At 44.3% G+C, this 16,386-nt stretch overlaps 1 protein-coding gene across 11 annotated transcripts in view; it reads left to right on the top strand.

Annotated features, from left to right (window-relative positions):
- Window positions 1–16,386, top strand: part of LOC121559980 (ELKS/Rab6-interacting/CAST family member 1-like) — a 507,203-nt gene that overhangs the window by 160,010 nt on the left and 330,807 nt on the right. For all 11 annotated transcript variants that reach the window (XM_045213525.1, XM_045213520.1, XM_045213519.1 and 8 more), the window contains 2 exons: window positions 6,691–6,828; window positions 13,584–13,724. In XM_045213525.1, the coding sequence (XP_045069460.1) occupies window positions 6,691–6,828; window positions 13,584–13,724 (279 nt within the window). The remainder of the gene's footprint in view (window positions 1–6,690; window positions 6,829–13,583; window positions 13,725–16,386) is intronic.

Raw genomic sequence — 16,386 nt, 5'->3', positions numbered from 1 at the left:
ATTATTGTTTGATTCTGTTTTTTTGAGGGACTTTTAGAAGAGAAAAAAAGGTGCTTTTTAATGATTAAGATGAGCAACGTCTAGAGATGATTCTGGCATGGACTGACAGAGACGAGGGATGTAGGAAAAGAAATGGAAGGAGAAAGAAGAGGATAGAGGGAGATAAAGACTGAGAAAGAGGGAGTCTGGGAGAGCCACTCTCTTCCTGGCTAGTCGTCTGTTCTGCAGACTGTCTATTATCCCAGTAGCCTTTAGGTGGTCTCCCTCCCACTCCCTGTCTGAGTGGCTCTCCCAGACTCACACATACCGCTACATTACTATCCCAAGCCACTTGAGCCCTCCCCCTCAAATGGGTTCCTCTTATAGATCTGAGAGATCTGAGCCTGAATGAGGCTAAGGTTGAGATATTACTGGATTGCTTTAGATCTTCATGAATCCTGCTGCAGGGGTTAAGGGGCTACAGGCTGATCATACGCTAGCCTTCCCTCCAGCCTTCTGATTGGATGAGCCAGTGGACAGCTCGTTGCCATGGTAACCGACTTTGACAGATAAGAGAGGAGATGAAGTTGTCAAACTGCATCAGAGGAACAAAACACTTTCATACTTAGACGCTGAATAATGCATTTTCTATTTGGAATTACAGTTTTCTCCAACTGCTTACACACGTTCTCAAAACGATGTCTCCTTTTTTCAAAACTCTACACACAATTCCCAAAACTGCACACACAAAATGCAAAATGCCTCACATCTGGCAGTCCAGGAATTAGTGGGGGGGGGGCAGTCACCAGTGCTAAGCTACGCTTCATCTCTTCTCCGGGCTGGGTCTGGCCACAATACTTCGTCCACATCACAAGATACGTTTTCTCTTGCCAAACATTGAGGGAAGTATCTCCTAGCATGGCGTATCCAACCTTGGAAAGAGGCAACCTCTATGTCCCCACATGCGTCCTCCATTGCCTGGAGAAGCGGCATGCGGGCATAGGGTTGGCGATCATACACTTTCCAGCGCCAGGCTGAGAATAATTCCTCTATGGGATTTAGAAAAGGTGAATATGGGGGTAGGTACAAAACTACAAATTGTGGATGGGTGGCAAACCAGTTTTGGACCAGAACAGCCTGGTGAAAACTAGCATTGTCCCATATAACCACAAATCTAGCAGGCTCCTGATCTGGATCAGGGACAAGCATTGTGTAATTTGCATCCAGAAAAGTGAGCATATGGCCGGTGTTGTACGGACCCAGTGTGGCATTGTGATGGAGGACCCCGTTTTGAGTGATGGCAGCACACATAGTTATATTACCCCCACGCTGTCCAGGGACATTGGTAATTGCCTTCTGTCCTATTACATTTCTTCCGCGGCGCCTGGTTTTGGTGAGGTTGAAGCCAACCTCATCCACATAAATAAATTCATGGCGAATGACATGGGCATCCATCTCCAATACTCTCTGTAACAGACAAAAGGATATACAGATGAGTAAATATGGTATGTCTGAAGTACTGGAAGTAGTGTTGCATACATACCTCTACAAAGTCATGTCGCAGATTCTTGACTGTCAGAGTTTCTCTCAAATGGCACCTTGTAAAGTTGTTTCATCGTCACTTGGTGCCGTTGGAGGATGCGTTGTATGGTCGACAGGCTTACAGCATTGATGTTGTTAAATATGGTGTCATTATTCAAGATATGCTCTCTTATCTCTCGAATCCTAATTGCATCGTTGGCCAAAACCATATTTATAATTGCAGTCTCTTGTACATCTAAACAAGCGTCCTCGTCCTCCATGATGTCTTTGCCTTTCCACTCTGTACAGAATTCAAACACAGTATGTGTTCAGCATAGGAACTGTAAACAATGTACAAAAATTTTTTGTACAGCATGATAACCAACCTCATTCATTCAATGCAGTAAATGGATGGCTTAGAGTTACAAATGTTTATGCAATACTATGCAGTCATACGTATTTTACAGTACATTACTCTAATGCTAAAATAGTCATTAGATAGTTGCATACCTGTTCTCATTTCTGAAGGTTCGAATTATGGACGCCACTGTAAATCGACTCAAGTTGGGCTGGACTCTCAGTCCAGCCTCTCTCATGGTCAAACCATGGTTGATCACATGATCAACAAGCGTTGCCCTAATCTCATCAGAGATGGCTCTCCTTCCTTCTCTTCTTTGCCCTCGTCTTCGTCTTCCTCTTCCTCCTCCTCCTCTTCCAACTCTTCATCTTTGAATTTGTCCTCGTTGTTGTCCCCTGCCTCTCCCTCCTACTCCTCTTGCTCTCTGTCCATTGTTGGCATCCATTGTTCAAAACAGGTAATCTGACCTTTGACCTATTTATAGGCCTATACTACAGTAAAGCAGTGATTGGTTAGTGATCAGTTAAGCAATTAGTGTTTGCACATGTGAGGAGTGTGTGTGTGACCTGGTGAATAAGTGTAGCATTTTGATTGGTTGTGTTTGGAAAAGGAAAGCAAGTCACTTCCTGTTAGATTTTTGTGTTTTAGGTAGAGAATTGTGTGTAGTGTTTTGAAAAAAGTGTTTTATGCTATTGACAACTGAGTCAAAGGCTGAGAAATAGCTTATGATTTTGGAGATTTGGTGTGTAGTTTTGCACTTTGAGTGAGAGGTTTCAAAAACCGTGTGACATGAAAAGATTTTGTGTGTAAGCAGTTGGAAAAAACTGTAACAGCAATTAACTATATTTATGGTGCGATTATTTTTGTACTTTGGTTCTAACCCCCTCAATCATTATTTCAACAGAGAGAGAGTGATAGAGAGAGAGAGAAAGAGAGAGAGAAAGAGAGGGGAGAGAGAGAGAGAGGACATTCACATTCATACGTGAGGTGATATATTGACACCAGTTTATTTCAAACCCGATAGACAGAATATAGCAGATATTAATCAAACCAGTCTGTGTTTAATTAAATGTGAAATAGGAGAACGAAACAGACAGTCTCTTCATTGAGCTGTCTCTGATGATGGATGGATATATGTGTGTGTTTGTGTGTAAGAGAGAGAGAGAGTGAGAGAAAGATTGAGTGTGTGTGTGTGTGTGTGTTCGCTCTTTCACATACCCATGCCATTTATCAACCTCTCAGCTCCAGGCACTAACGCCACTGTTCACAGCCAGATAAGAAAAGTTGACGATGCAAATTAAACACAGTTTTATTCAGCCCTCCATTTCTATTTTAAGAAATTAAGTGGAAATCATTTATTCAGCTGGAGGGTAGATGAGGTTAATGTGACGTATTTTAGAGTCAATGGGGTTTTATCAGAATCCAAACAACAATATTTTGCTCTGTATTCAGGACTAGGGTTACCAAAGTTACCAGAATCTTTGGTAATTTCGGTAAGTAACAGGTAATCTATGGCAATCTGTGGTAACTTTGGTAATTTATACTTGAATAACTTTTTTTTTTTTATGTATTCATATATAGTATTAATTTGTCCATATTGTCCATGAGTTTCTAGTGGACAGGCCATATGGTTCAAGAGGAAATAGCCTAATTAATGAAAAAAACATCTAGTCAACAATGGCATAATTTTCAATTAACTCTGCAACTCTTCCAAGTATGTACTTTTTTCACAACTGCCACCAGTTTGGCGCATTTACAACAAAGTCATATTGACATAGTAAAATAAATAAAAGCGTTAAAAAAATCAAATAAAGGATGTTTCATGCTGAACCCCTCATATTAAACACCAATGGTATTCACTAAGGTGATGGTTTACATTTAGGGTACTGTTTTACAGCTTTGTCTTTCTATTTTTTTGTTTTAAAATCATCTTATTTGATTATGTTATTTATTTTACATGTGATAAGGCCACACAGAGGGCCAGAGATAATTACAGACACCCGTGATAGTCTGAGGTACCCAAAAGGGCCACCAGATGTCTTGTGATAAATTACATAAAATCCTTGAAAGTTACCAATATTAAAACTATTGGTCACAGATATGTGAACATTTTCATACTTGCTCATACAGCCTTCGACATAAATGATCGGAATTCAAAATAATCCATAGGATTTACTCCGCTCCTGCCAGAATGCATGTAATGCACCCAGAAATGTTACATCTCTGTGGGAGATGCAAAAAGCATAAAGGAACCCTGTTTCATATGCTGTGGTCCTGTGACAAACTGACACCATTTTGGGATAATGTCTGTGCTGTCATATTATTGTGTCTAGAAATGTATATCCATCCATCTCCATGATTATGTCTGTTGGGAAATGTAAATATTGGTGACCAATATCAAATAAAGTTTTGTAACCTAGGTCTAATTGCTGCAAACAAATGTATAGCTATCAATTGGAAAGCATAATTCTCACCGTCAATAACGAACTGTAGGGCTGAACTATGTAATTACATTCTGTTGTTTTATAAAATTAAGCAAAAATAAACGTTTGATAAAATCTGGAAACCTTACATTGACCATTTTGAGGAGTGTGACAGTTCCCAACAGACATAATGGTGTTTGAATTGGATGTGTATCCAGTGTATTGAAAGGGGAGGCTACTGTGTGTTTGCATGTGTTCATGGACAGGTGTGGACATGTTGTGGTGTGTATCAGGTGTGGGCATATTGTGGTGTGTATCAGGTGTGGGCATATTGTGGTGTGTATCAGGTTTGGGCATGTTGTGGTGTGTATCAGGTGTGGACATGTTGTGGTGTGTATCAGGTGTGGACATGTTGTGGTGTGTATCAGGTGTGGGCATATTGTGGTGTGTATCAGGTTTGGGCATGTTGTGGTGTGTATCAGGTGTGGACATGTTGTGGTGTGTATCAGGTGTGGGCATGTTGTGGTGTGTATCAGGTGTGGACATGTTGTGGTGTGTATCAGGTGTGGACATGTTGTGGTGTGTATCAGGTGTGGACATGTTGTGGTGTGTATCAGGTGTGGACATGTTGTGGTGTGTATCAGGTGTGGGCATGTTGTGGTGTGTATCAGGTGTGGACATGTTGTGGTGTGTATCAGGTGTGGGCATGTTGTGGTGTGTATCAGGTGTGGGCATGTTGTGGTGTGTATCAGGTGTGGGCATGTTGTGGTGTGTATCAGGTGTGGACATGTTGTGGTGTGTATCAGGTGTGGACATGTTGTGGTGTGTATCAGGTGTGGACATGTTGTGGTGTGTATCAGGTTTGGGCATGTTGTGGTGTGTATCAGGTGTGGGCATGTTGTGGTGTGTATCAGGTGTGGGCATGTTGTGGTGTGTATCAGGTGTGGACATGTTGTGGTGTGTATCAGGTGTGGGCATGTTGTGGTGTGTATCAGGTGTGGGCATGTTGTGGTGTGTATCAGGTGTGGGCATGTTGTGGTGTGTATCAGGTGTGGACATGTTGTGGTGTGTATCAGGTGTGGACATGTTGTGGTGTGTATCAGGTGTGGACATGTTGTGGTGTGTATCAGGTGTGGGCATGTTGTGGTGTGTATCAGGTGTGGGCATGTTGTGGTGTGTATCAGGTGTGGGCATGTTGTGGTGTGTATCAGGTGTGGGCATGTTGTGGTGTGTATCAGGTGTGGGCATGTTGTGGTGTGTATCAGGTGTGGGCATGTTGTGGTGTGTATCAGGTGTGGACATGTTGTGGTGTGTATCAGGTGTGGACATGTTGTGGTGTGTATCAGGTGTGGACATGTTGTGGTGTGTATCAGGTGTGGACATGTTGTGGTGTGTATCAGGTGTGGGCATGTTGTGGTGTGTATCAGGTGTGGACATGTTGTGGTGTGTATCAGGTGTGGACATGTTGTGGTGTGTATCAGGTGTGGGCATGTTGTGGTGTGTATCAGGTGTGGGCATGTTGTGGTGTGTATCAGGTGTGGACATGTTGTGGTGTGTATCAGGTGTGGACATGTTGTGGTGTGTATCAGGTGTGGACATGTTGTGGTGTGTATCAGGTGTGGACATGTTGTGGTGTGTATCAGGTGTGGACATGTTGTGGTGTGTATCAGGTGTAGTGGTTGTGTTGTTGTTTCTGTTTGTTTGTGTTTATATATAATATATATATATATATATTGTAAAAAGTTACACAAATTCTGTAAGTTTACTGGTAAACTTTGAAAGTTTCCAGTGATGTACCCTCCCTTTTCAACCCTATTCAGGACACATCGCTCTGCAGTGGTCAATCTGAATGGCCACGTTGTGTTCTCTGGAAATACTGGTGCTGTTCTGTTCTGTTCTGTTCTGTTCTGTTCTGTTCTGTTCTGTTCTGTTGTGTTCTGTTCTGTTCTGTTCTGTTCTGTTCTGTTCTGTGTTATGTTTTGTTTGTTCATTCCACATTAAAACACATGCTTCTCTGTCTTTGTTTGTCCTGTGTGTGTGTGGTGTTTTGTGTGTGTGTGATGTTTGTGTGTGTGTGTGTGTTCTGTTCTGTCCCTGTCTGTACCAGGTTCAGAACATACACTGTGTGTTTGTCACACTGAGCCTGTTGTGTGTATGCTTGTGTGCTTGTGTGCTTGTGTGCTTGTGTGTGTGTGTGTGAGTGTGAGTGTGTGTGTGTGTGAGTGTGTGTGAGTGTGTGTCACTCAAGCAAGAGCTTATGTGTGTGTTTTCTGCTGACTCACAATGCTCTCTCGCCCTCCCTCCTCTGTTCTCCCTCCCTCCCTCTCTCCTTCCTTCCTCCCACCCCTCCCTTCCTCCCACCTGCTCCCCTCCCTCCCTCCCTCCCTCCCTCCCTCTCCCTGTCTCCAGATTGAGAACCTGCAGGAGCAGCTGAGAGACAAGGAGAAACAGATGACTAGTTTGAAGGACAGAGTCAAGTCTCTCCAGACAGACACCTCCAACACGGACACAGCTCTCACCACCCTGGAGGAAGCACTGGCTGAGAAGGTATATATTATATATACACACACACACACACACATGCACACACACGGTGACACACACTCGCTGACACACGTTAGGTGTGTGTGTGACGTAAAATAAAATAAAAGCTAAATATTCTTTCTTCCCATATTAGTCCCCCTCTCCTTACCCCTCTCCTCACCCCTCTCCTTACCCCTCTCCTCACCCCTTCTCCTCACCCCTCTCCTCACCCCTTCTCCTCACCCCTCTCCTCCTTTCTCCTGCACACACACACACACACACACACAACAAACACACACACACACACACAACAAACACACACACTCACACACAACACCACGTCCTGCACTCGTTGCCCCCAACACCCTAACCACGAAGGTGTTAATATAGAACTGTGTTATCTATGAAAATAAAAGCTGTGGTTTAGTTGTGGTGACTGAGCTATGAGAATGAGGCTATAATACACACTACTACACTACTACACTACTACACTACCACACTACTACACTACCACACTACTACACTACTACACTACCACACTACTACACTACTACACTACCACACTACTACACTACTACACTACTACACTACTACACTACTACACTACTACACTACTACACTACTACACTACCACACTACTACACTACTACACTACCACACTACTACACTACTACACTACCACACTACTACACTACTACACTACCACACTACCACACTACTACACTACTACACTACTACACTACTACACTACACTACTACACTACTACACTACTACACTACTACACTACACTACTACACTACTACACTACCACACTACTACACCACTACACTACTACACTACTACACTACTACACTACTACACTACTACACTACACTACTACACTACTACACTACTACACTACTACACTACTACACCACTACACTACTACACTACTACACTACTACACTACTACACTACTACACCACTACACTACTACACCACTACACTACTACACTACTACACTACTACACTACTACACTACTACACCACTAAACTACTACACTACTACACCACTACACCACTACACTACTACACTACTACACTACTACACTACTACACTACTACACTACTACACCACTACACCACTACACTACTACACTACTACACTACTACACTACTACACTACTACACTACCACACTACCACACCACTACACTACCACACTACTACACTACTACACTACTACACTACTACACCACTACACTACTACACTACTACACTACTACACTACTACACTACTACACCACTAAACTACTACACTACTACACCACTACACCACTACACTACTACACTACTACACTACTACACTACTACACTACTACACTACTACACCACTACACTACTACACTACTACACTACTACACTACTACACTACTACACTACCACACTACCACACCACTACACTACCACACTACTACACTACTACACTACTACACTACTACACCACTACACTACTACACTACTACACTACTACACTACTACACTACTACACTACCACACTACCACACCACTACACTACCACACTACTACACTACTACACTACTACACTACTACACTACTACACTACCACACTACTACACTACCACACCACTACACTACCACACTACTACACTACCACACTACTACACTACTACACTACTACACTACCACACTACTACACTACTACACTACTACACTACCACACTACTACACTACCACATCACTACACTACCACACTACTACACTACCACACTACTACACTACTACACTACTACACCACTACACTACTACACTACTACACTACTACACTACTACACTACTACACTACTACACTACTACACTACTACACTACCACACTACTACACTACTACACTACTACACTACTACACTACTACACTACTACACTACTACACTACCACACTACCACACCACTACACTACCACACTACTACACTACCACACTACTACACTACCACACCACTACACTACCACACTACTACACTACCACACTACTACACTACTACACTACCACACTACTACACTACTACACTACTACACTACTACACTACCACACTACCACACTACCACACTACCACACCACTACACTACCACACTACTACACTACTACACCACTACACTACTACACCACTACACTACTACACTACTACACTACCACACTACTACACTACTACACTACTACACTACTACACTACACTACTACACTACTACACTACTACACTACCACACTACTACACCACTACACTACTACACTACTACACTACTACACTACTACACTACTACACTACACTACTACACTACTACACTACTACACTACCACACTACTACACCACTACACTACTACACTACTACACTACTACACTACTACACTACTACACTACTACACTACTACACCACTACACTACTACACCACTACACCACTACACTACTACACTACTACACTACTACACTACTACACCACTAAACTACTACACTACTACACCACTACACTACTACACTACTACACTACTACACTACTACACTACTACACTACTACACTACCACACTACCACACCACTACACTACCACACTACTACACTACTACACTACTACACTACTACACTACCACACTACTACACTACCACACCACTACACTACTACACTACTACACTACCACACTACTACACTACTACACTACTACACTACCACACTACTACACTACCACACTACTACACTACCACACTACTACACTACCACACTACTACACTACCACACTACTACACTACCACACTACTACACTACTACACTACTACACTACTACACTACTACACTACTACACTACCACACTACTACACTACTACACTACTACACTACCACACTACCACACTACTACACTACCACACTACTACACTACCACACTACTACACTACCACACTACCACACTACTACACTACCACACTACTACACTACTACACTACCACACTACTACACTACTACACTACTACACTACTACACTACTACACCACTACACTACCACACTACCACACTACCACACTACCACACTACCACACTACCACACTACTACACTACTACACTACTACAATACCACACTACCACACTACTACACTACTACACTACCTCACTACTACACTACTACACTACTACACTACCACACTACCACACTACCACACTACCACACTACTACACTACCACACTACCACACTACTACACTACTACACTACTACACTACACCACTACCACACTACCACACTACTACACTACTACACTACTACACTACTACATTACCACACTACTACACTACTACACTACAACATCACTACATCACTACACTACTACACTACCACACCACTACACTACCACACTACCACACCACTACACTACCACACTACCACACCACTACACTACCACACTACCACACCACTACACTACCACACTACCACACCACTACACTACCACACTACCACACTACTACACTACCACACTACCACACCACTACACTACCACACTACCACACCACTACATCACTACACCACTACACCACTACATCACTACACTACTAAACCTCTACACTACTACACCACTACACCACTACACTACACCGCTACACCACTACACTACACTACACCACCACACTACTACACTACTACACCACTACACCACTACACCACTACACTACACCGCTACACCGCTACATCGCTACACCACTACATCACTACATCACTACACCACTACACTACACTACACCATTACACCACTACACCACTACACCACTACATCACTACACTACTACACCTCTACACTACACTACACCACTACATCACTACACTACTACACCTCTACACCACTACACTACACTACATCGCTACACCGCTACACCACTATATCACTACACCACTACAGCACAGTGAGAATGGTTATTCATGTCCAGTAAGCCAGCTTGGTGTATGATGATGGTGCTTGGTGTGTCAGGATGGTGCTTGGTGTGTCAGGATGGTGCCTGGTGAGTTAGGATGGTGCTTGGTGTGTGAGGATGGTGCTTGGTGTGTGAGGATGGTGCCTGGTGTGTGAGGATGGTGCTTGGTGTGTCAGGATGGTGCATGGTGTGTGAGAATGGTGCTTGGTGTGTGAGGATGGTGCTTGGTGTGTCAGGATGGTGCTTGGTGTGTGAGGATGGTGCTTGGTGTGTGAGGATGGTGCTTGGTGTGTCAGGATGTTGCATGGTGTGTGAGAATGGTGCTTGGTGTGTGAGGATGGTGCTTGGTGTGTCAGGATGGTGCTTGGTGTGTGAGGATGGTGCTTGGTGTGTGAGGATGGTGCTTGGTGTGTCAGGATGGTGCTTGGTGTGTGAGGATGGTGCTTGGTGTGTGAAGATGATGCTTGGTGTGTGAGGATGGTGCTTGGTGTGTGAGGATGCTGCTTGGTGTGTCAGGATGGTGCTTGGTGTGTCAGGATGGTGCTTGGTGTGTGAGGATGGTGCTTGGTGTGTGAGGATGGTGCTTGGTGTGTGAGGATGGTGCTTGGTGTGTGAGGATGGTGCCTGGTGTGTGAGGATGGTGCATGGTGTGTGAGAATGGTGCTTGGTGTGTGAGGATGGTGCTTGGTGTGTGAGGATGGTGCTTTGTGTGTCAGGATGGTGCTTGGTGTGTCAGGATGGTGCTTGGTGTGTGAGGATGGTGCTTGGTGTGTGAGGATGGTGCTTGGTGTGTCAGGATGGTGCTTGGTGTGTCAGGATGGTGCTTGGTGTGTGAGGATGGTGCTTGGTGTGTCAGGATGGTGCTTGGTGTGTGAGGATGGTGCTTGGTGTGTGAGGATGGTGCATGGTGTGTGAGGATGGTGCTTGGTGTGTCAGGATGGTGCTTGGTGTGTGAGGATGGTGCTTGGTGTGTCAGGATGGTGCTTGTGGTGTGAGTTTTGGCCGGTCATAGTGTGAAACTGCTCCGAGGCGAGTAGAGCTTTCGAATCTCGATCTTGCTCTCTCTCTCTCTCATTCACTCTTTACTTTCTCTCTCTCCCTCTCTCTTTCACTCTCTTCCTCCCCCTTCTCTCTTTCTTGACCTTGCTCTCTCTCTTTTCTCTCTCTTTTTCTCCCTCTTTTCACCGGACGCGTCAGGGGGTTGTGTGTGCAGTGGTCAAGCGGGGGGCTTGGTTTTAACTTTAGTACTGTAACAGTGAAGTGAACAGTGTAAAGGTAGATATATATTTTCACCAGAGGTTTCTACACGCCTCTCCTCCATTCGCAGGCCATTGACAGCGAGTGTGGGCCGCAGCCACATGCTCTTAGAACTGTTATTGTTTTACATTATTTCCATCTCTCCTTCCCTCCTTCCCTCCATCTCTCCTTCCCTCCTTCCCTCCTTCCCTCCATCCCTCCTTCCCTCCTTCCCTCCTTCCCTCCTTCCCTCCTTCCCTCCTTCCCTCCTTCCCTCCATCTCTCCTTCCCTCCATCTCTCCTTCCCTCCTTCTCTCCTTCCCTCCTTCCCTCCCTCCTTCCTCCTCAATAGGTTTTAGTGGTTTTCTTTCATCGGTCAGATGGTGTGTTATTAGAACACATTATTTCCCACCAACCCTCCGTCCCACCTTCCCTCCTTCCCTCCCCCACTCTCTCCATCCCTCCCTCCCTCCCTCCTTCCATCGTTTTAGGTTTGAGCGTATTTCTTTCTTGGGTCAGAGTTGTGTTATTGTGGGTTGTTATGAGAACCGTTCACACATGTTATAGCTCTGGGTTGTTTTTCTCTCTCTCTCTCTCTCTCTCTCTCTCTCTCTCTCTCTCTCTCTCTCTCTCTCTCTCTCTCTCTCTCTCTCTCCCTCTCTCTCTCTCTCTCTCTCTCTCTCTCTCTCCCTCTCCCCTCTCTCTCCCTAACCCTCTCGCTCTGTCTCCCCTCTCTCTCCCTCACTCTCTCTCTCTCTCTCCCTCACCCTCTCTCTCTGTCTCTCTCTCTCTCACCCTCTCTCTCCGTCTCCCCTCTCTCTCTCCCTCACTCTCTCTCTCCCTCTCACCCTCTCTCCCTCTCTGTCTCTCCTACACATATTATAACGTTGGGGTGTTCACCTCTGAGTGACTCTGGCTGAATGCACCAGAATTAGACCTGACTCATTTTAGAGGGTTTTAATAGAGGAGTTCTAAATGAATTCAGAGTTTCTGAAAACACAATGATGTGGTAAAGGCCTGGCTGCGATGCAGAGCTTGGTTGAGGTTGACACACAAACCCGCAGGTGTGAGATGAAAAGAGCCAACCATTGGGCTTCCAGTACGTGGTGTGTGTTGTTTTGAGTGGCTGTGAATGTTGAACACTCTGCCAGACACTGTTCTAGATGTGATATAAGGAGTGTGAGCTTGACTACAACATTAAATGTTACTGAGCTTTTGATTTAGTCAGTGTAGTAAGTTCAAGTGCCAGTTAAACTTTGATGGACTGTGTGTGAGGCGATGAATGAGGAAAAACATACTTATTATTAAACAAAAAGTGGTTATTATTAGTTTAATATGATGTAATAATAGCCATTATATTATAGCAATTTCCCCTAGATTATTTTCCAGGCCAGGTGTAACGCCCCTCAAAGCAACATTCAGACTCTCTTGTCAATAGAAACCAATAGAAGAGGACTCCTTAGGCAGGGCGACCCACCTCACCTTTACAGTGGTAGGGGAAACACTGAGTGGAACCCATTCCTCTTCAGGTGAGTATGTGTGACTTAACTTTAACTGTCCCCATGTGTGAATGAACCCTCTGTCCCTCTCTGTAGGAGCATATCATTGAGCGTCTGAAGGAGCAGAGAGACAGAGACGACAGAGAGAAGACAGAAGAGATCGAGTCCAACAAGAAAGAACTGAAGGAGCTCAGAGAGAAACTCAGTCTATTGCAGGGAGACCTGTCTGACCGAGAGGTGAGCTACATTAATAATAATAATAATAATGCCATTTAGCAGACGCTTTTATCCAAAGCGACTTACAGTCATGCATGCATACATTTTTGTGTTACATTGACCACACAGGGACCATACTCAGACTATTGCAGGGAGACCTGTCTGACCAATAGGAGAGCTACATTGACCACACAGGGACCATACTCAGACTATTGCAGGGAGACCTGTCTGACCAATAGGGAGAGCTACATTGACCACACAGGGACCATACTCAGACTATTGCAGGGAGACCTGTCTGACCAATAGGAGAGCTACATTGACCACACAGGGACCATACTCAGACTATTGCAGGGAGACCTGTCTGACCAATAGGAGAGCTACATTGACCACACAGGGACCATACTCAGACTATTGCAGGGAGACCTGTCTGACCAATAGGAGAGCTACATTGACCACACAGGGACCATACTCAGACTATTGCAGGGAGACCTGTCTGACCAATAGGAGAGCTACATTGACCACACAGGGACCATACTCAGACTATTGCAGGGAGACCTGTCTGACCAATAGGAGAGCTACATTGACCACACAGGGATAACAATGACCATATAATCACTGAACCAAGATCATATTCTGACCACACAATGAGCTGCCTGACTGCAATTCACCTTCAATTTCCAGCCAGTCATTTCATTGTAGGAAAGTCCACAGAGTATTAGATTGGATGAGTCACAGACTCCTTGAATGACAGACAGACGGTCCTGCCCAAACATCAGCAATTGACTCTCTCTCTGCCTATTGATTGACTGGCTACTGCCCTGTCTTGAGAGTGGCAGGCAGACAGAGCAGAGGAGAATACTAAGCCATGGAGTGTGTGTGTGTCTGGGTGGCAGGGACAAGGCATTAGTCTGCAGGCAGGGCAGGAGCTGTCAGCCAGTCAGTCAGCCATGGGCCACTGCTGATGCGTTCAGTCCACTGTTTGTCTGAGACACTCTGAATGAACGGACAGAATGATAAAAGGAGGAGGGGATGGACCTGGGACTTGACTCAGCAAGTGTGTGTGTGTGTAGGGGTGAGATGAGGTCTGTGTGTGTGTGTGTGTGTGTGTGTGTGTGTGTGTGTGTGTGTGTAGAGGTGAGGTCTGTGTGTGTGTGTGTGTGTGTGTGTGTGATATGAACATTCAGTACTGATGTTTGTCACTTGGACACATGCAAGTACGCACACACAGCCAGTCATATTTTCTCCTATATAGTGGTAGAATAGGTTTGTTGTTCATGTTATTCCTATACTGTGTGATCCCTTGCATTCCTCTACGCTGTCTGTCTGCTCCAAGTACAGCTTTAACAAGTTACACAACACAATACCCAACCACCAAGCCCCTTCCCTTCTCCAGCAGTAACAACATACTATAACATCCAGCTGTACCAACATACTATAACATCCAACTGTACCGACGTACTATAACATCCAGCTGTACCAACATACTATAACATCCAGCTGTACCAACATACTATAACATCCAGCTGTACCAGAATACTGTAACATCCAGCTGGACCAACATACTATAACATCCAGCTGTACCGACGTACTATAACATCCAGCTGTACCAACATACTATAACATCCAGCTGTACCGACGTACTATAACATCCAGCTGTACCAACATACTATAACATCCAGCTGTACCAACATACTATAACATCCAGCTGTACCAGAATACTGTAACATCCAGCTGGACCAACATACTATAACATCCAGCTGTACCAACATACTATAACATCCAGCTGTACCAGAATACTGTAACATCCAGCTGGACCAACATACTATAACATCCAGCTGTACCGACGTACTATAACATCCAGCTGTACCAACATACTATAACATCCAGCTGTACCGACGTACTATAACATCCAGCTGTACCAACATACTATAACATCCAGCTGTACCAACATACTATAACATCCAGCTGTACCAGAATACTGTAACATCCAGCTGGACCAACATACTATAACATCCAGCTGTACCGACGTACTATAACATCCAGCTGTACCAACATACTATAACATCCAGCTGTACCAACATACTATAACATCCAGCTGTACCAACGTACTATAACATCCAGCTGTACCAACATACTATAACATCCAGCTGTACCAACATACTATAACATCCAGCTGTACCAACATACTATAACATCCAGCTGGACCAACATACTATAACATCCAGCTGTACCAACATACTATAACACCCAGCTATACCAACATACTATAACATCCAGCTGTACCAACATACTATAACATCCAGCTGTACCAACATACTATAACATCCAGCTGTACCAACATACTATAACATCCAGCTGTACCAACATACTATAACATCCAGCTGTACCAACATACTATAACACCCAGCTATACCAACATACTATAACATCCAGCTGTACCAACATACTATAACATCCAGCTGTACCAACATACTATAACATCCAGCTGTACCAACATACTATAACACCCAGCTATACCAACATACTATAACATCCAGCTGTACCAACATACTATAACATCCAGCTGTACCAACATACTATAACACCCAGCTATACCAACATACTATAACATCCAGCTGTACCAACATACTATAACATCCAGCTGTACCGACGTACTATAACATCCAGCTGTACCGACGTACTA

The sequence above is a fragment of the Coregonus clupeaformis genome, unplaced genomic scaffold, assembly GCF_020615455.1.
Source record: "Coregonus clupeaformis isolate EN_2021a unplaced genomic scaffold, ASM2061545v1 scaf0120, whole genome shotgun sequence".
NCBI lineage: Eukaryota > Metazoa > Chordata > Actinopteri > Salmoniformes > Salmonidae > Coregonus > Coregonus clupeaformis.
Note: the sequence above shows the minus strand (reverse complement) of the source record. Positions and strands in the feature narration are given on the sequence as shown.